At 54.0% G+C, this 20,208-nt stretch overlaps 1 protein-coding gene and 1 long non-coding RNA gene across 3 annotated transcripts; one reads left to right on the top strand and one right to left on the bottom strand.

Annotated features, from left to right (window-relative positions):
* The first annotated feature begins 2,028 nt into the window (after positions 1-2,028).
* On the top strand, positions 2,029-18,789 carry TYRO3 (TYRO3 protein tyrosine kinase). 2 transcript variants are annotated; one of them, XM_072962642.1, is made up of 19 exons: positions 2,029-2,561; positions 4,314-4,497; positions 4,716-4,816; positions 5,598-5,768; positions 7,239-7,325; positions 8,084-8,199; positions 9,684-9,861; positions 10,708-10,853; positions 11,346-11,490; positions 11,872-12,001; positions 12,084-12,184; positions 12,426-12,521; positions 12,848-12,928; positions 13,341-13,433; positions 13,848-13,969; positions 14,381-14,490; positions 14,682-14,841; positions 15,064-15,200; positions 17,301-18,789. In XM_072962642.1, exons 1-19 carry the CDS (start codon positions 2,435-2,437, stop codon positions 17,689-17,691), a joined length of 2,676 nt encoding a protein of 891 aa, XP_072818743.1. In that variant the 5' UTR covers positions 2,029-2,434; the 3' UTR covers positions 17,692-18,789. The 2 variants fall into 2 exon arrangements, with proteins under 2 accessions (XP_072818743.1, XP_072818744.1); XM_072962643.1 differs by lacking the exons at positions 4,314-4,497; positions 4,716-4,816; positions 5,598-5,768 and having other exon boundaries at positions 2,375-2,561.
* LOC140696822 (uncharacterized) lies at positions 7,024-14,439 on the bottom strand. Its single transcript, XR_012073368.1, has 3 exons — positions 14,331-14,439; positions 12,827-13,021; positions 7,024-7,428 (listed from the first exon to the last, which is right to left on the bottom strand). It is a non-coding gene; the product is annotated as an uncharacterized lncRNA (long non-coding RNA).
* Positions 18,790-20,208: the final 1,419 nt, after the last annotated feature.

Here is a 20,208-nt window from a genome sequence, read left to right as displayed (position 1 = left end):
AGTCATATTTAGAGTTTGCACAAATGCACACCCTCCCTCACACATCACAATGCACACCCTCTCATCCACCTACACACCTCTTCCACAGAATCACACCTGCTCACATACCCTTAAACATAACCATGATATGTTCCTATATCATGCCCATAGAGAAAGAAAGATGGGGGAAGATAGGTAAGAGGAGTGGTCTGTGAGGGCTCAGGAAGGTGAGCACTCTATGTGTGAGCTGGAAAGTCAGAAGACCAGGACCCTGCAGTCCTTCCTACCCTGCAGGTCAAAATACTAAGAACTGAGAGGGGTTCAGAAGCAGGGCTAGAGGAAGCAGACACTCAGGACTCCAGGCCCCAAATGGATGCTGCCCCAGGGTGAGGGTGATGTGGCTCAGGCCTGCAGCTGAGATAGGAAGTGTGTCAAGACTGTGAGTGGAGAATGCAGAGGCATCCATGACATGTCCCAGAAGCCTATTTTACTTGGTTGCAAAGAATGGTCCTTGGGCTGGGATTCTCATCAGGGTTCAGGAAATGATGGAGGAGGAAGTGGGATGAGGAGAGAAAAGGAAGTAAGAAGCTGGTTTCTGGGTTCAACATCCTCTAGGAGTGGTCTTTCCAGTGTCAGCCAGAGTTAACAGTTTCCTTTCATTGGAACTTAACGTCCTTTCCAAAGAGGTGGGGGAGAGGACCTTGAGAAGTGACAAGGGCTTAAGTGCAGGGCTGCAGCAGCCACACTGCCGCAAGCAGCCTCCGCCCTAATAGTTCTGGCTTCAGCCCCAGACTGTTGTCTGCCTGCCCTGATCCGACTCAGCCCAAGCTCAAAAGCTGTGGATTCTGGAACGCAGCAAGTCTTTTCCTTTAGGAAAGTGTCCTAAAACTGACGCACAGCGCCCAAGAAAATTGCCTGAGCTTTAGTTTAAAGAAGACTATCTGGCCCCTGCCATCCAACTGTGACAGTGCTTTTCCCTGTGTTGCCGCCTGGGGGCGCCCCCAGCTGGGTCTGAGGCTGCCGCCAGCCCCCCTGTTGTTGTTATTAGTATAATTAATAAACAAGCACTGATGGGGTCAAGAGAAAGAAGAGGCAGGCCTCTGCTGCTCAGAAGGAGAATCCCTGGAAAGATCCAGTAAGGCTGTGGGGCGCTGAGTGACTTGTCTCTCCTCCTCACCCAGGACTTCTGAGACCAGCCCTCTGGAATGGCTCCAGGGGACAGGTAGAGGCAAGGGCAAAGGGAGGGAACACTTGGTAGGCTGGATTTGGAACCAGCTCTGCCTCTGCTTGACAGGATGGGCACAGCCGCCCCCTTAATTACTGATTGTGGGGCAGGCCAAGCTCTGAGGCAATTATTCATTCGTTTAACAGGCATCTGTCTATTTACTTATGGAGAACCTACTGTGTGTGAGATGGTCAACTAATAATAGCTAATGCTTTATTGGTTATTGTGAGGACATAGCACATTTTCACACCACTGCCTGGGGTACGGGGGCTAGAAGCAGAGGAAGCAACTAGGAAGAATGACAGCCCCCAAAGATATGGGCCATTGGGGTTTCACCTATGTAGAGTGTGGCAGTGGGGATAGCAGATAAAACCTGTGAATTACCAAGATCGTGGAAAACTCCAGACCCAGGGCTCAAGGTCTTGGAGATAAAGGGGTGGGAAATGGAATATGAATATGGGGAATCTGGGCGAAAGGTTCATGAAAGAAGCACTAAGGTGTGCTAGTAGATCCTGTGCGGGGAACACTGAGTCACGACAATTTCAGGGGGCCTGATGGTTGGGAGTATCTAGTAGATTTAGGTACTTTCTGTCCTAAGAGGAAGGTACTGGGTTCTGGGATCAGAGTCTGGACAAAAGTTGGGGTGTGGTAGAGACTTCTAGCAAGGTTTTGAGGGAAGGATCTGGAGTGTTGGGTTTGAAAGGATGCTGGAGTGTATTCAGGGAAAGGAGGGGCGTGGCTGGGGTGCCCATCCAGGGGACGGAGCCAGATCTTCGGGCTCGGCATAAGGGTAGCTGGGGCAGGGCGTGCGGGCCGGGGCTGCGGAGGTCGGCCGGAGGCCGGGCTGGCAGCAGCCGGGTTGGCGCCCCGAGCGAGCCTCCCGGAGCTCCGCGGGGGGGCGGTACGAGCTCGGGCTGCGGGCGGGCAGGCCGGGGAGGAGGCGGCGGCTCCGAGAAGAACATGAATCAGCGGCGGCGGCGACGGCGGCGACGGCTGTGGAAGGAGCGCGGTGGCCCAGGAGCGGCCCCCGGGACCCCGCGCGCCTGACGGCCGCCGCCGCGACTCACAGCGGGCGCGGGTCTCAGAGCGCCGGCCACAGCGCCGCCCCCTGGCCCGGCCCCCGCCCCTCGCCCCTCCCGCGGCCCTCCCCTCCCCTCTGCCTCCTTCCTCCCCTCCCCTCCTCCCTGGTCGCTCGCGGGCCGGGCCCGGCATGGTGCGGCGTCGCCGCCGATGGCGCTGAGGCGGAGCATGGGGCGGTCGGGGCTCCCGCCGCCGCTGCCGCCGCCGCTGCCGCCGCCGCCGCTGCTGCTGGTGGCGGGTCTGGCGGCTCTGCTGCTCCCCGAGCCGGCGGCCGCAGGTAGGGGCTGGCCCGGGGGGCGGCGGAGAGCTGGGGGCTGCGGAGGGGCGCGGCCGGAGTCGGTGCCCGGGGACGGCAGCAGAGCGAGCCCCAGGCCTGGGCGGGCCGGGGATTTGGGCGGGGGGCCCGAGCTGGAAGGCCAAGGCTTGGGGGAGGGGGCACAGCCGTGTGTTCGCAGGAGGATCTTGGGTCGGGGGCCCCCACCCCCAACTTTCTCGTGTCCGGGGCTCTTCTGGAAGGGTAGAAGGGAAAGGAGTGGGGCTGAGGGCTGAGTGGTCAGCAGGGGGTATATGGGACTGGATTTTCCCACCTCGATGTTCCTAGTTATTTGCTCTCTCCTACCGGTCCTGGGGACCCCATTCTGTCCACCCGACACACCGAGGTCCCACTCTGAAACCACAGAGGCTGGGTCTGAGCACCCAGAGGCACCCCTACACCACGTAGGTACAGGGGCTGCGAGAGTGCCCAATCACAGAAAACACCTGGGCATACTCTAGTCCCTGTGCCCACTCAGAGCTTTCTGAACCCGGGAGTGTTGGAGAGGATGGGCTGGGACAAGGTTGCTGGTCTTTGCTTAGCTTAGTGTTCCCGCATAGCCACTGAGGCATTTGCCAGTAGCAGGAGTGCTTCTTTCAGCGCTCGGTTAAGTTCACGCTACACACCCCTGGGACTGCGGGGCTGTATTGGGTGTGAGGCTACCCCTCCTCACCCTGTGACAGGTCCTGAGAAGGTGAAGGGAGTAGGGAAGAGACAGGCTGGAGCAGCAGCCACCAAGCAGGCACCTTTTCAGACAGCACTCTACCATATCAGCCTCTTAGGGAAGGAAAGGGAAGGGAGTGACAATTATAAGCAGAAAGGTATGTATCATAGGATCAGAGAGCCTAGGAATTTGTCACACAGCAAAGGGCAGGAAGAAGCAGCTTCTTCTGCTTGGATTTCAGCTATGTGGATAATTCACTAGCTTCTCTCTGCTTAGAAACATGCTAGGAAACCAGGAGGGGTGTGTGTGTGTGTGTGTATTTTCAGAGGGTAGTGTTCCAGAGGGTGGCCCCCTGTTGGTGTGACAGAAACTCAGGGGTCTTGGGCTCCCTGTTAAGGGCCCCTCCCCTCTTCTCTGCCTCCTACCTTCCTAGCGCCTGCCCCTGCACACATTCAGGTATTAATAGAGCCAATGGCTGCCAGGAAGGCTGCCATGTGTTTGATCTGACGTGGTTTTGCAACCATATGTTCTCCACTTCAGGAGAGCACTTCCTCCTTCCCTTCCTCAGCTTCCTTACATTTGCCGGGGTGGGGTGCAGGGGAATGTTAGCAGCAGTGCAGGGTCTGTGCTGACACCTTGGGTGGAGAGCTGGCTGCCTATTGCACTGACTGAGTGCAGTAGTGATTCCTAGGGAGTACCTGCCCCAGGTGCATAGGAACGCCCCACTGTTGCAGCCTGGCTTGCTTTCTTGTTAGTGGTTGAGCCTGAACTTAAGATTGCCCAGCAGGGAGGTATGAGGAAAAGGTCACTTCCTTATGGCTGGGAGGAACTTGTCAGCGGTAGAAACGGTGTCTGGAGAGCTTGTCAAGCTCTTTCCCCCAACTCAGCCCAGGCCCCCTTCCCTCCCGAATGGTCCTGCCTTTGCTTCCTTGGCCACTGGCTGAGAATGAGCCTTCTGACACAGAAGCTAAATTCTGGAAGAGGATGAGGGATATTTCCAGAGACAGGGTCTCTCTCAAGCAGAATGACACATTCTTGTTCCCACCTCCCAGGCCTGAAACTCATGGGAGCCCCAGTGAAGCTGACTGTGTCTCAGGGGCAGCCGGTGAAGCTCAACTGCAGCGTGGAGGGGATGGAGGAGCCTGAGATACAGTGGGTGAAGGATGGGGCTGTGGTCCAGAGCGTGGATCAGGTGTACATCCCAGTCAGTGAGCAGCACTGGATTGGCTTCCTCAGGTGCAGGACTCTGGGGGAAGGTGTGGGATGCCAGCCGAGCTTGTGCTCTTTCCTTGGGGTTTGGGAGCTGGGGGCAATGTTGATGCCCAGAGGTCTGTGGTATATTTATTTGGCAACCTGTGGAAACTTTCAGAAGTCGGGGCAGGCTGAACCCCTTGAATCTGCCCAGCAGAGCTTCCCCCCTTGACCCTGGGAGGCCTTGTGTCCTGTTTCCACAGCCTGAAGTCAGTGGAGCGCTCTGATGCGGGCCGATACTGGTGCCAGGTGGAGGATGGGGGCGAAACTGAGACTTCCCAGCCAGTGTGGCTCACAGTAGAAGGTGAGGAGGCAGAGCTGGTGGGCATGTTGGCCTGGAGCAGGTGCTGTCTGCTAGTGACCACACCTCTGCATAAGGAAGCTTGGGGAAGCTGGGCTGCTCCACTGCCCTCTGGGGACTCATTGTACCAGGCTCCAGGCCCATCGCAGACCAGAAGACTATACCCACTGGGTTTTTGAGAGCCAAGGAGGCACTCAGGACCCATAATTTATGGGGTGTAGGCAAATTTCAGTTGTCTGAGCAACAAACCTCAAGCACCCGTCTGAGGCTGGACCCTGTTCTGCCAAGTGGCGGGGCCAAGAGGGGAAGGGATGGGGGAGGGGAGGAAGGCTTCGCAGCTGCAGGAGCTCAGAGCTGTTCAGCCCAGGAAAACAAAGTGACTAAGAAAGTAACAAAGGGCCCTGAACGGGATCTGGGGCCTGCCAGCCCTCCGCTAAAGCTCCCACCCACTCCCCCTCCTTTGTTGCCCCTCCCTCATCTTCCCACCCGCTGCCTCTTCCTTTACTCTGAGATGAGCTGTTAGAGCAGGTTTCGGAAGAGAGGATCTGTCATGCAGGTCTAGGAATAGAGGGACCAGCATAAAGGATATCCTTAAGGGGATACCAAAGAAGAGAAGCTTGCCCCCTCCCAAGCTAGATGCCTGGTCTACAGTTGACCCAATCATAAGGGCCTATGCATGGGACCTTCTGCATAGAGGGTTCAAATGGTAAACAAACTTGTGGTTTGGGTGGTTGGAAGCTGAGAAGTTGCAAGGCTTGCTCCCCACCAGCCTTTTTCTCCCTAGGTGTGCCATTTTTCACTGTGGAACCAAAAGATCTGGCAGTGCCACCCAATGCCCCCTTCCAACTGTCTTGTGAGGCCGTGGGTCCCCCAGAACCTGTTACCATTGTCTGGTGGAGAGGAGGCACGAAGGTTGGGGGACCTGCTCCCTCTCCTTCCGTTTTAAATGTAACAGGTGAGCAGCCTCTGGAGGGGCTCTGCGCAGGGGTGGTGAGGCTGGCAGAATTCAAACCTGCTTATGTCTGCTTATGTCTCTGAGTTTGCTGTTGTGAATGTCCAGAGTGCCTGGGTCCGTGAGCTACACCATTACTAAGCTTATCAGTCAGGTGTGCTAGGCTGGACGGGTGGGCTGATTAGTGGTGATTTGCTGTGTGTGCCTAAGGAGGGTGCCGGAGCTGCTTTCTGTGGTTCACAGCAGTCTAGGCCGTGCACAGCTGGCCCTGGGTGATGAATTGCATGGGACCAGGGGCACCCATCCCCCAACCCCTCCCAAGGGAAGGAGCCAGGAACCAGCCCACGCAGAGCTAGGAGGAGTGTCTGGCAAGCTTGCCTAGAAGACAGGAGTCTCAGGCTGCAGAGTGGGGAATGACAGGGGGAAGGAAAAGGGGTCGGGGAGGCCAGCACAGAGTTACAGGGGCCTCCTCGCCTAATGGCACTTTTCCAGAAATCTGCAGACCTTTTCCCAAACAACTGTATCTGTCCATACCTCCACACAGTTAGACCAAAAGCAGCCATGCCTGCACATTCACCTGGAATCCAAGACCCTCAGCACAGACCTCACATGCTTGTGAGGCTTGCTTATCAGTGAAACAAAATTAATGTTTCTAGTTGAGGCTTGCAACTGGCTAAAAATGATGGGAGGCTGAGCTTGTTCTCCTGCACTTGAAGGTGGGAGGGACGGACTCTGATCTACCAAGTTCCCTAGCAATACGAATCTTGAGAGTGTGGACTGCGGAATCTGTTGGAAGCCAGGGCAGTTTCTCTTCAGGAGGTGCTGGGTTGGAGCAGATTAGAAGGGAGGCTGGGTTCAGTTCTCTCCAGATGTGCGTGGTTGCGACCCTCAGGCAGCCAGCTTGATAATAAGCACTCACTGAACTCCTACTCCACACACCACACTGTGCTAGGCACCACGGGGGATCGAGGGAATACAAAAGAAATAGAAGCCATTGGTCCAGCCCCCAAGGAATTAGTATAAGTGGGGAGACAAGACACATGCATAAGGAACTGAGACCTATTGAAAGGCAAGGAATCTGCAATTAGAACAATGATATGGCACGGAGCAGACCGAGCAGGGCTCTGGGGTGTGCAAGAAAGGAGTGACCAGAAAAGGGAGGCAGCTTTGCACTGTCTTCGGGAGATGGGATGGAGGTGGGAGGGGTGGTATAACATTTCTCAAGTGCTTTACTGAAAGCTGTGCACTTTATGTATGTTACATCAGTTGGTTCTCACAATTTTCCCATTTGAAGGATGAGAAAACAGACCCTCGGCCCTGGGATTTATAGCCAGTCCCATGCTGCCTAGCCCCTCCCTTTAGCTGGAGGGACTTGTAGAATATTCAGACCCAGCACTTAACTATCTGCCCCCCAACCCCAGACTAAGTGGGAGTTGCTGCTTGGGGGTGCTCACTGAGGTTTTCTGGCTCCAGGGGTGACCCAGAGCACCGTGTTCTCCTGTGAAGCTCACAACTTAAAAGGCCTGGCCTCTTCTCGTCCAGCCACTGTTCGTCTTCAAGGTAGGAGGACCCCAGGGAGTGAGGGTCGGTGAGGCAGGCTTTGTGCTCCTCAGGCTTTGGGTGAAGCTAAAATCGTTTGGTATTCCAGCTTGTCTCGGTCCTGCTGGGATATGAGGGAATGAGGGGTTAATTGGCATAGCTCCATTCCTAGTGGTAGCACCTGAGACCCTGCCGTGGCTGAGAATAGAAAACTGACGTCACAGCAGATTTCCCATCATGAAGCAGAGTCCTTGGGAGGGAGGGAGCCAGCGGGAAGTGGTCAAGGCTCATGCCCAACCTTGCTTCTGCCAGTCCCTGTGGAGGAAAAGGGGGTGGGGAAAACAGCCTAGCAGGATGATAGAGGAGACCCAAAGGGCTGCTGTGCACAGCGGGAGGGATGGAGAAGGGGAGAGAACCAGTGTGTGCTGGAATGGGCTGTGGCTTCAGGGACAGCTGCCTCTCACTGGTATCTCCCAAGGCCAAGGTACCCTCCTCCCACACACCCACTATCTTACCCTATTCCTTGCTCAGACCAGGCCCCTGATTCAGGGAGAGGCAACCTCTCCACAGCCTTGGCACTCTCCCAGGTATGAGGACCTGTGCCCTGCTGGTTGCTTGGCTTGTGTATTCCTGGAAGTGCTGAGTAGCCATCTTTAAGTTGCACAGGGGTAGGGGGCAGACCCTAGGGAGGGACTCAAGCCTCACCTGCTCCCCCCACCCCTGCCTTCTCCCTCCTCTCCTATCCTTCCTGGGCCCTGACACTAAGCCCCCATCCACAGCACTGCCTGCAGCCCCCTTCAACATCACAGTGACGAAGCTCTCCAGCAGCAACGCTAGTGTGACCTGGACACCAGGTGCCGATGGCCTAGCTCTGCTCCAATCCTGTACAGTCCAGGTAGGCTGAGAGGGCCGGACGGGCTCACCTGCCCATACTCCTTCTGGCTGCCTCAGTGCTACTTTGTTGACAGTGGTATCTTGTTTACCTAGTCTTGCCTGTGGGGGTTGGACTTCAGCTCCATTCAGGTGTCAGTCCCTTAAGAAACAGCCCTGACCACGCCCCTTATTGGGTGCTCCGGCAACCAAATGACAGCAGATCAGCTCAGCCTGTGCATTCTTTAAGCTAGAAAACAGATCACTAGAGCAGATGGGGGATGCCTGGAAGTTTTTCTTATGTGGGCGAAAACCCAAACCTTTGACTTATCTGATACCTGTACTCATGTGCCCCACCCCCCGACTCAGGACAAAGAGAACAAGGGGACCAGAAGGGTCCTAGGCCCCAGAGAGTGGGAAAGCTGGGTAAGGTGATACTAAAAATAGGAGAATATGCAGGCTTGTTCATTTTTATGTGTTCACTCAAAAGGTATTTAATGAGCACCTTTGAAACTATTCTGGGTAGTTTTCCTGGGCAGCAGAGGCCCCTGCTCTGGGCTCCACCAGTTAGAGGACCCCACTCTTGCTCTCCTTTGATTACACTCCTTGCCCCAGGGCAAGGAATCCACAGGGCTGAGGGCACATGCCCAGCCAGATCACCAGGCCCCTCTACTTCCCCTTAACTGGAGTCTGCTTCTGGGGCCTGTATGGGCCTCTTCCCTGGTCCATCCTCCAGAGGATGGATCGTGCTATGGTATGTGTGCCTCTAAGCCCAAAGGGCAGCCGCTTGTGGGGGGTGGGTATGCAGGCAGCATTGTCCACACCCATGCATGTGACATCCTTCATAGTGCAGACCCGTGGCTGGAGGCTGGCTCTTCTTGTGTCACCACATTCCGGCTTGGGACTCCAAGGATTCGGAGAGTTATAAATGCAAACCTGACCTCCCAGGTTGTTTTGTAGCTTTGTGTGTCAATATATTAAGAGAGAAGATATTTTCTTTAATAGTTTGTTAGCTGATTTTTAACGTTTAAATATTTAGCCATATGGTACACTGGATCTTTATTTGCACTCTTACCCTGGGTCCCCAAAATGTAAGGTGTAGGCCTGGCTCCATTACTTTGCCCTTGAGAAGCTCTGAGACTTTGCGCTGGCATGTAAACAGTTATAAAGAGTGGTAACCACGCTAATATAATTGTGCATCAGGCCCAAAGGGGCATGAATTTTCTCGAATATTTGAGAAAGGCTTTCATAGTAAAAGTGGTATTTGCGCTGAATTTTAGAGGGTGAGTTGGACTTTGCTAGGAAGAGCAAAGGGAACAGCATTTGCAAAGACATGGAAGTGTGGAAACTGGAGTGGGGGTGGGTGGAAGGGGGTGGGTGGCTGATAGACTTGAGGAGGTGTTAACTGAAATCCCCCAACCATACCCAAACCTGTCCCATCTTCCATCTCATCTCACATGCCTTAGAAATTTCCCTCCCCTACATCATTAGTTTTCTGCTTTTCTGTAGGTGACTCAGGCCCCAGGAGGCTGGGAGGTCCTGGCTGTCGTGGTCCCTGTGCCACCTTTTACCTGCCTGCTCCGGGACCTGGCACCTGCCACCAACTATAGCCTCAGGGTTCGCTGTGCCAATGCCTTGGGGCCTTCTCCATATGCTGACTGGGTGCCCTTTCGGACAAAAGGTCTAGGTAAGGGACTTAGCAGAGAGACTGGGCAGGGCCCAAGCAGGGAAGGGACGGTGTTGGTGCCAGCTCTGAATGAAGTTGATTGAGAGAGGGAGGATCATCATTCAGCAAACACTGTGCTGAGTACCTGCTGCTTACCTATGAACTGGGTCAATCCAGTCCCCCTCCCATGCAGTTCCAGTTGTAAAAGGTGCAGGCTTGTTCATTTTTATGTGTTCACTCAAAAGGTATTTAATGAGCACCTTTGAAACTATTCTGGGTAGTTTTCCTGGGCAGCAGAGGCCCCTGCTCTGGGCTCCACCAGTTAGAGGACCCCACTCTTGCTCTCCTTCGGTTACACCCCAAAGTAACCGAAGTAGTAGAAGTTGGGGCAGACAAAGTAGAAAAGATCAAATAATACAGTGGTGAAGAGTGCCAGGGTGGTCCAGGAATACCCCCCATACAGAGATCTGAGTTCTGAATTATAAGGAAAGAGCCATATTTGGGGGAAGGCACTGCAGGAAAAGGGCACAGGGTGCAATGACCCTTGACACGAACTTGCTTGGAGTTCATGGCAATTGCAAGGAGGCTGGCAGGGCTGTGAGAGGAGAGTGGTGAGGATGCTGCTGAGGCAGTAACCGTGGTGATAAAGCACAATACTCTGCCTGGCTGGGGTAGTACAGGTCCTACCGTTGCCCACCCTCCTCCCCAGGACAATGAGTGAGAGCATTCAGAACTGGGAGGTGAATTTTTCCCCCACCTGTTGCTCTCTGGGCTATTGAGTTCTTTGGAAAAGGTTCCAGAGGCCTGCATGGGATCCAGGTGGTGGGAAGGGCAGGGCTCTTAGTGACCTTCTCTCTTTGGGAACAGCCCCAGCCAGTGCTCCCCAGCACCTTCATGCCATCCGCACAGACTCGGGCCTCATCCTGGAGTGGGAAGAAGTAATCCCCAAGGGCCCTCTGGAAGGCCCCCTGGGCCCCTATAAACTGTCCTGGGCCCAAGACAATGGAACCCAGGTAAGGGATGACTGAAGCCTCCACTCTGCATGTGTCCTGGAGTCAGCCCTCAGGGCCCTGAGGCCATAGAACTTCAGAATGGCTGTCCTTGGTGAGCCTGGGGGCCTTTGTGGGCCTTCTACACCCCAGGGAATCTACCCCTCCCTACCCTCCCCTGCAGGCTGCATTCATTATTGGATTTTGTCTCCTGTTAGGATTGCTTCCAGTGTCCACTTTGAATGTAAAACAGGAAGCACATTCCTGCACAAACTGGGGGAGGACACAGATAAAGCCTTCTTATCCTGCCCCCTCCCCCACCCCACACATCCCCAGACTGAGCCTTGTTTGTGTTCAGGAGAGGCCTCTGCAGCTTGGATCAGGAATGTGATGACTCCCAGCAGGTTGCGTCCCTAGCCTCCCATGTTCCCAGCTAGACCTTTCTCTGCCTTCAGGCCCACGCTCAAGGCCTTTTCCTCAGGCTCAGTGTGGGATGGGGGCTTTCCCTGGCTGCAGGGTGAGCTGACAGTGGAGGGGACCAGGGCCAACCTGACGGGCTGGGACCCCCAGAAGGACCTGACTGTGCGTGTGTGCGTCTCCAATGCAGTTGGCTGTGGGCCCTGGAGTCAGCCGCTGGTGGTCTCTTCTCACGACCATGCAGGTGAGGCCTGTAAGGGGAAGGGGGCTAGGGATCTCTGCTCTCAAGGGCAACCTAGACTGATGGGAGGAGGCTGGCAGCGCCTCCCCTCCTAATAAGCCCAAAGATTCAGAGTCAAGCACTTGGGGCTAGGATTGTATCTCATTCTCCTCCCTCTGCCCCATGACTAGCATAGAAGTTCTGATCACGTTGTAGGTCCCAACAGCCAGGGCCTGTCACGGACAGAGTACGAATGCGTGAATCTTCCTTTGGAGCCTCTTTCCACTCAGAACCCTTACTGATTGAGGGGAGCCTCTTGTCCAGGCCAGATGGCCATCATCAGAATGTTTTCAGGGGACTCTGTGGTATCAGGCTAGCTCATGACGCTGCCCCTGTCACCCACAGGCCAGCAGGGTGCTCCCCACAGCCGCACGTCCTGGGTGCCTGTGGTCCTGGGTGTGCTGACAGCCCTGGTGACAGCCGCTGCCCTGGCCCTCATCCTACTTCGAAAGAGGCGGAAGGAAACACGGTTTGGGTAAGGGGGTGGGAACATGAAGGGAGAGGTCAGTAGTGACTGAAGACCTTGGAGCTGACTCCAAGTCCTTGGTTTCCTTTAGGCAAGCCTTTGACACTGTCATGGCCCGGGGGGAGCCAGCCGTTCACTTCCGGGCAGCACGGTCCTTCAATCGGGAAAGGCCCGAGCGCATTGAGGCCACACGTGAGTGGTGGGAAATCATGGGAGAGGAAAATGGGCTACCTTGGGCCCCTATCTGCATTCCTTTTACTAATTTGACCAGTAGGTCTGAACCTTGATGAGTCTTCAGCACACAATAGCGGAAGAGACACACTGACCTACCCTTGTGGAGGTTGCAGACCTAGCTGTAGGAAAGCTAAACTAAGCTCATCTCTGCTCCGAGGGCGGGTTTTGGATCCCCTTTCTTACCGTCTCCTCCCCACAGTGGACAGCTTGGGCATCAGCGATGAGCTGAAGGACAAACTGGAGGATGTGCTCATCCCAGAGCAGCAGTTCACCCTGGGCCGGATGTTGGGCAAAGGTATGTGGGGCTGTGCAGGGATTGGCATGAGTCGAGTTTGCCAGATCTGGGTGTGTTTGGTTGCCCCTATCACTTTGAGGCTGTGGATTTGGGTCAGCTCCTATGAGTGGGATACGCTTGTAAACTCCTGGGTTTGGGATGCTTGGGGGAATGGTGGCTGGGGATGAGGAGGGCTGAGAGTCACTCCCAGCATACTTTGCTTTGGTTACGAATAGAGAGCCCCCAGAATCTTAACGATTTTGTGTCCCTATGAAGGGTCACCTGGGAGGGATGTGGTTGGGGGGCAGGAAGCCAGGGGGACTCACTGTCATTTGGATGATTCCTAGGAGAGTTTGGTTCAGTGCGGGAGGCCCAGTTGAAGCAGGAGGATGGCTCCTTTGTGAAAGTGGCTGTAAAGATGCTGAAAGGTGAGTGGAGAATAGTGCTGTATTTGTGGAGTGCAGGCATCACTTGGGAGAATGAAAGGGGTGGCTGATCCTAAAGCAGGCTCTGCTGGACCCCTAGACATTTCCAAAAAGAGTTTGTCAGCACTAACTGGGATCTGTCTATATCACATGAATAATTCACAGTCATAATCCCACACAAATTGGTGCCCCAGCCTTTCCTCTCTGCTGTCAGCAGTGGCTGTCCTTTGGTCTCATTCAGGGTGATTAAAACTGAGTTTGGTTGAGCTGCTCAGCTGTTCAAACCAAAGGGAAGGCATGAGAGAGTGGAGAAATTTTTGGATAGCACCAGTCCACGGGGTTTTTCCCTGCTCATGACCAGACTGTTTCCTGGGTCCACATCTCCCTCATCCCTACTCCCATCCTTTTCTCCCAGCTGACATCATTGCCTCAAGTGACATTGAAGAGTTCCTCAGAGAAGCGGCTTGCATGAAGGAGTTTGACCATCCACACGTGGCCACACTTGTTGGTGAGCCCCTTCTTGGGAGAGGCAAATGTAAAATAGAGCTGAAACTGTGCCCCACTAAGGTGCAAGGGCAGCCTATGATAGAGAAGTTCAGACTTGCCTGGTGAGTAAGCAGACACCAAAATGGCAAGAGGGGCCTGGCTGACATCTGATCAGGCTCTAGGTAAAGAGTTCAGTTTGCAAACCCTATATCGTGAAGACTGCTCATGTGAACAGAAGAGGTGGAGAAGGCGATAGAGAAGAGATCTGGGGGCAGCCAGAGTCCCTCCTGTGTAGTCACCAGGCCAGTGTGGAATTTGTCAGGGAAGAGGTAGCAGAGCCAGGGCTAGTGGTGGGACCCAGCAGGTGTGGGCTCATGCAGACGCCTGAGCTATCCCTTGGCCTTTACGTGCCCCGCTGACTCTCCCTTGTCCTCAGGGGTGAGCCTCCGGAGCAGGGCCAAAGGTCGTCTCCCCATCCCCATGGTCATCTTGCCCTTCATGAAGCATGGGGACCTGCACGCCTTCCTGCTCGCCTCCCGGATTGGGGAGAACCCCTTTGTGAGTGCCTGGGGTGGGAGCAGCAGGAGTTGGAAAGGGACAAAGACCCTGGGAGGGAGGTTGGCCTGGTGGGTAGGGCCGATTGAGTTGGGTTGGGAGCAGGTGGGCTCCAGGTTTGACCCTTTGAATGTTAACAGGCTTCCTTCTCCTTCACAAAGCCCTGGGAATTTAGGCTGGGCAGGGCCCCTTCCTAGGAGAAGGGTCCTGTGGAGCCTCAGATGGGTGGCGTCTTGACTTTTGGGTGCCCTCCCTTAGATTTGCCAAAGCTTCCTGGCACTGGCAAGCCCCTTTGTCCCCTTCCTTTCAGTGATTCTGAGGACAGTCTTTAGACTTTCTGGCCAGGGCACCCCATTCCTCCTACCCTGGCTGGGTGGGCAGGTCCAGCTTGAGCTTGTCCTCTCTGCCCACCAGAACCTGCCCCTGCAGACCCTGGTCCGGTTCATGGTAGACATTGCCTGTGGCATGGAGTACCTGAGCTCCCGGAACTTTATCCACCGAGACCTGGCTGCTCGGAACTGCATGTATGTGAATTCTAGAGTTCGGGGGTGGGAGGGAGCAAGTGGTGCTGGGAGGAACTAGCTCATGGTCAGCTCCCGCCTGGAACAGTCTCTGCTACATGAGGGGACAGCTTGGTAGCAAAGATGCCCTGGATTTAGTAAGGCTGCCAGCCTAGGGGAAGGCTGACTCCTGCATCCTCCAACACTCCTCACAGGCTGGCAGAAGACATGACGGTGTGTGTGGCCGACTTTGGACTCTCCCGGAAGATCTATAGCGGGGACTACTATCGCCAGGGTTGTGCCTCCAAATTGCCTGTCAAGTGGCTGGCCCTGGAGAGCCTGGCTGACAACCTGTATACTGTGCACAGTGATGTGGTGAGTAGCATGGCACAATGACATCTGGTGGTAACACAAGTAATGTGGACTATGGTGTGGGTGGACCTTTAGCATCTCCAAGGGCCTAGCCTCTGGAGTCTGCTCTCTGGGCGTTGGCTGCCCCATTATGAGGCCTCTGGACCCCAGATGTGCTTGTACTGGGACTCTGCCTGGCTCAGGAAGCCTAATGATAACACCCCTCCAATCTCAATTCTGTCCCAGTGGGCCTTCGGGGTGACCATGTGGGAGATTGTGACTCGTGGGCAGACGCCATATGCTGGCATTGAGAACGCTGAGATTTACAACTACCTCATCGGCGGGAACCGCCTGAAACAGCCTCCGGAGTGTATGGAGGACGTGTGAGTGCCCTGGGAAGGGGATTCTGGGAGGAAACAGGAATTTGGGGTTTCAGCTGATGGCTGCCACCACAGCTGCTGGCTCAGTGGGAGCTTAGATACTTGATTGCACTTCTGTGGGGTGTGTTTGTTTGTTTTTGTGGATATGTTCTTGTCATTTAGAGGGAAGGCTGACCTCTACCCCAAACTTCCTCTTCATCCATCACTTCCCTGTTTTTTTTCTCCCTCTTTATCATCCCACATTTCTTGCTCCAGCCTTTTCCTACCACTCTGTTTTCTCCAGTTTCCAGGGAGAACCAGGAACCCCACCCACGGGCAGAAGGTACAGGGTTGAGCCATAGTGCAGGCTTCCCTGTCACCTCTTCCCCGCCACCGCTCTTCTGAGACTGAGCTCTCCCTCCCGCTCAGGGAGCGCTGCCCAGGGGCAGGGAAAGAACTGCTGCTCCATCGCATTCCTTGCTTGACAAGGAGGGGGCGCTGGGGGCGGGAGGTTGGCTTCGTTTCTTGTCTTGGCCTCCTCTTTGAGGGAGTGGAAAGACCTAAGATAACAAATTCAGATCCTGGGAGGAGGGTTCTGTCTTCTTTCCTTTCTGGAAGCCTGGAGTCCTTGGGAGTGGGGCTGGGTGGTGATACAGTCACTGCACAGGGAAGTGTCATGAACCCCTTGTGACTGGAAGACAGTGTCACTGACATTAGCTGGGCACTTCACAGGCATTCTTTCAGGTAATGCTCCTTTAACCATATGAGCAAAAGACTGTTACTAGCCTCATTTTGTAGATAAGGAACGAGGATTAAAAAGGTTAAGTAACATGACCCAGGTCACGCAGCAACTAAATGAACAAGTTGGGACTTTGACCCCAACTGTGATCTGTCTTTTCTAGTATTATTCTCTTACCCCATGCAAGCCAGGGTTTCCCTGAGCCCCCGGAGAAGCTTTTCACTGGTACCAGGGGGAGGGAGTCCATTCTGACCCAGGAAAGGAGTCTCCTCCCACTTTCCTGCTGTGCACAGGCAGAGGAAGGCTCAGCCCAAATGGTGGGATCCTCTTTCTCTAGGGCAGTGGATTTGAAGAGCCCTGAGGCTGGACTGTGAGAAAGGGAAATCTGAGTGCTCGAATCAGGCCCTACACCTCCTGCTCATTCAGCAGAGCTCCGGGCATGGCGGGGGCAGGAAGCTCAGGTCTCCTGGTGGCTGCCGCCTACCTGGGCCTCTGGAGCTGCAGAGGCTCCGCTGGGCGGTGGGGATCAGGCCTCGACTTAGTGTCCTCCCAGGCTGGAGCTAGTGTTGTCAATAGAGGATGGGCAGGCACTGGCCTCCCACCAGGCAGCCTCGTGGACGGGCGCCAGTTGGCTCCTGGCACAGCCTTGACAGTGTATCACCGCCTGGTCACAGACCCACGGCTCGGACCATTCCCACGGCCTACTCAGTGTCTGGCATGATTTCCCCCATCCTTGGAGGCCCTGTCAGGAGGGCTGGTGTGTGGGGAGTGTTGGGGCTTTCATTGTGGGCACAGGCATTGGCTCTGACTGGATCTGGTCTCTGCCCCTTCCCGTTAGTTCTTTTTTTCCCTCAGCCTGAGGCAGTCCCTGAGAATAGGGATAAAACCTCAGGGAATCTGTGAAGTTCCTGAAATTGTATGAAAAAAGTATACCTGTCAGGGGAAAAGGGCTGGAAGCTTTTCTCAGATTCTCAGAGGTGTCCACGAACAATGAGGATTTCAGCCTGCTTGAATGGGTGATGATTTAGGAAGGAAGGTTGGATGCTCAAACCGCCCCATGAAATAACCCTGACTCCAGGCTGTGTTCCACAAGACAAAAGCATTCCTACTGTTCCCTCCCAAACTTCTTCACTTCTACCTGTGTGGCCTTAGTCAAGATTCTTAACCTCTCTGTGCTCCAGTCTGGTAAAATAGGGATCACTTATTTTACAGTATTGTGAGAATAATAGGTGTAAAATACTTAGAAGAGTGCCAGATATATAGTAAGCCTTATACGTGAGTGTGTTCAATAAAATTTTTAAAACCTGGTTTCATATGATTAAGGAAGGACTGCCCTTCCCCTTTCTCCAGCTTCTCACCTTGGCCCTCCCTTCTCTCTGCCCCAGGTATGAGCTCATGTACCAATGCTGGAGCGCCGACCCCAAGCAGCGCCCAAGCTTCACGTGTCTGCGAATGGAGCTGGAGAACATCCTGGGCCGCCTGTCCGTGCTGTCCACCAGCCAGGACCCCTTGTACATCAACCTGGAGGGAGCCCAGGAGCCTGCTGAGGGAGGCAGCCTGGAGCTGCCTGGCGGGGACCAGGCTGCTGATGGGGCTGGGGATGGCAGCGACTTGGGGGCAGTGGGGGGCACTCCCAGTGACTATCGGTACATCCTCAGCTCTGGGGGGCTGGCCGAGAGGCCCGGGCAGGAGGAACAGCAGCCAGAAAGCCCCCTCAATGAGGCCCAGAGGCTGCTGCTGCTGCAGCAAGGGCTACTTCCCCACAGTAGCTGTTAGCCCACAGGCGGAGGGCATCCGGGGCCATGTGGCCCCGCTGTGCTGGCTGACTAAGCCCCGTCTGACCCCAGCCCAGGCAGCAGGGTGTGGAGGCTCCTGTGGTAGTCCTCCCAAGCTGTGCTGGAAGCCTGGACTGACCAAATCACCCAATCCCAGTTCTTCCTGCAACCACTCTGTGGCCGGCCTGGCATCAGTTCAGGACTTGGCTGGGTGGAGGTGGGCCAGGCCTGGTTGTCTAAACCCAGGCAGCTGGCAGAGGGGGTGGTTATGTCTCCATGGTTACCATGGGTGTGGAGAGGAGTTGGGGGAAGGGTAGATCTAACCCTGTGGGCCCCTACTCTCCCGCTGAGCTGCCCTGCTGCTTTAGTGCATGCACTGAGGCGTCTCTGGCCTGGGGGCCCAGCCGTGCCTGTGCTTGGGGTTTCAATGCCCAGGTTTGCCGCTCCTCACAAAGAGATGCCCTTGTATTATTTCCCTTCAGGTGAGAATTGGTAAGGGGTTGGTACAGTCAGGCCCCAAGCCCTGTAGTGGGAGGCAGTGGGACACTTGGGTTTGAATCATCGTCACTTTCCTGGTTACCCATCCTGTCTAGGCCAGGAGTATAGTACCGCTGACCAGGTCCTGGCAAGGCATGCTGGATTACACAGGCTACCGTGTGCCCAGCTTCTAAAGGCGATGCACTGAGCTCAGCAAGAGGAAGGGGTGCTCGAAGGCTTGCCTAGGAATGAAATAGGCCAGAGAGGAATCCAGGAGCCCCTCTTTGCTCCCTCCCACAGTCTGTATGAGCATGCTACCAAATCCCAAAATATCCTGAGACTAACAAAGGCAGCTGTGTCTGAGCCCAGTCCTTCCATGCAGTGTCTCTTAGTCCCAACTTTCCCTCTAACTGGAGACTCTCTTCTCTCCCAAGTCTCTAGAGATGGAGTGAAAATAGGCCTGATGGCCAGTGTGGGTGAGGGGGAGTTATTGGCACCTGGACCTCAGGCCTGGCTTAGGCAGCCTCTGGGAGTGCATGGGGCAGGCCCTTGCTGTTAGGGACTTTCCCAAGCCGTTAGATGCTGTTTAAAAACAGAAATAAACTGAAGACTAAAGACCCAAGGCTTTGTCTCTTAAATGTTTACTTTTTTCCCAGATTACAAAAATGAAGCATCTCTGCATAGAGAAGAGTCTGGAAAGACATATGCCAAAATGTTAACAGCTATTATCTTTACATGATGTGATTAAGGGAATTTTTTTTTCCCCTTTGTGTTTTCCAAGTTTTCTGCATTGAGCACAAAATGCTTTTAATTATAGGAGGTCCCAAAGAATCTTGTAGTAAAAATAATACGTAGTGGTAGTTAATCAGGAAAATGCAGAAAGTCATTTTAAAAATGCCAAATATCTCTAATCCTGCCACCACTGACCTTTTGAAAATGTAACTGTTTTGAAAAAGCTCTTTATCTTGGAACGAGGACAAAGAGACTCCTTTGACTGACCCCCATCCCTCTCTGGACTCTCCGGCTATCATTGGGTGTGGGGACTGCTTTCACCTTCACACCATTGCCTGGAGCCAGGGGACTGGGACGAAGTGAGCAAAGAGAATGGTGAGCCTCTTGAGGATTAGAAATAAGAGCATGAAGTTTGCTTCCAAGTATTTCCGCCTGAAAAGTTTAGTAGAAGTTTTTAGAGCAAGCTTATGGGAACGAGCCACAGGAGGCGTGAGAAATGAGGGCTGTGGGGAGACTGGGAGGGACTCAGGTATAGCATTGCTGGCTGAGGGCAATGGAATGGGGTGGGTGCTTCTGAAAGCAAATAGCCTGAAAAACCTGTTGCTGGCACTCCAGATTCTGGTTCCCACGTGGATCATAAGAACTTAATTAACTTCCAGGGAAATGGCTTTCAGAATCTTTCCTGCTTATGATTAGCTTCAACTGCAGGTAATGGTGATCTGTGAGGTAGTGTTTGGGAATTATTGTCTGGGAAGACCTTTACTCTCCAATAATTGCTACTAATGGGTTCCTATTATATGCCAGGCACTATGCCTAGCACTTCATATATATTATCTCATTTAATACAGAGAACAGTCCTATAAAGTGGGCATATAATTATCACCCTCTGATGGGACAGAAATGCAGAGAAAGAGACTTACTGAAGGTTATGTAGCTAATGGATGGTTGGTCCAGGCTTGAAACCCACTAACTCAGAGAGCAGAGCCTGTACAACTCTCCTACCACTCCAGAGAGCACCCTGTAGCTTTACTGTGATCGTGTCACCTTCGAGTGAATGCTTGTCAATAGTAGGTGCCTTATAAAATGCACAGGAGTTCCGATAATGTATGTGTGTGACAAAGTAATCTACTTAAGTAGGAGTTACCTATCAGTAATTAAATCGATATAAGTAATTTTTTTTTGCTCAGTTTCTTTTCCCCAAGCACCTTGGACCTTGCCCCCCACCACAGTCAAGGAATTTGAGGTAGGTGATAATAGAGCATTTTTAAAAAACCTTTTTATTTAAGTATAAGACATACAAAAAAGTACA

The sequence above is a fragment of the Vicugna pacos genome, chromosome 6 (genome assembly GCF_048564905.1).
Source record: "Vicugna pacos chromosome 6, VicPac4, whole genome shotgun sequence".
NCBI classification, from domain to species: domain Eukaryota; kingdom Metazoa; phylum Chordata; class Mammalia; order Artiodactyla; family Camelidae; genus Vicugna; species Vicugna pacos.
This window is presented reverse-complemented; position numbering and strand designations above follow the sequence as displayed.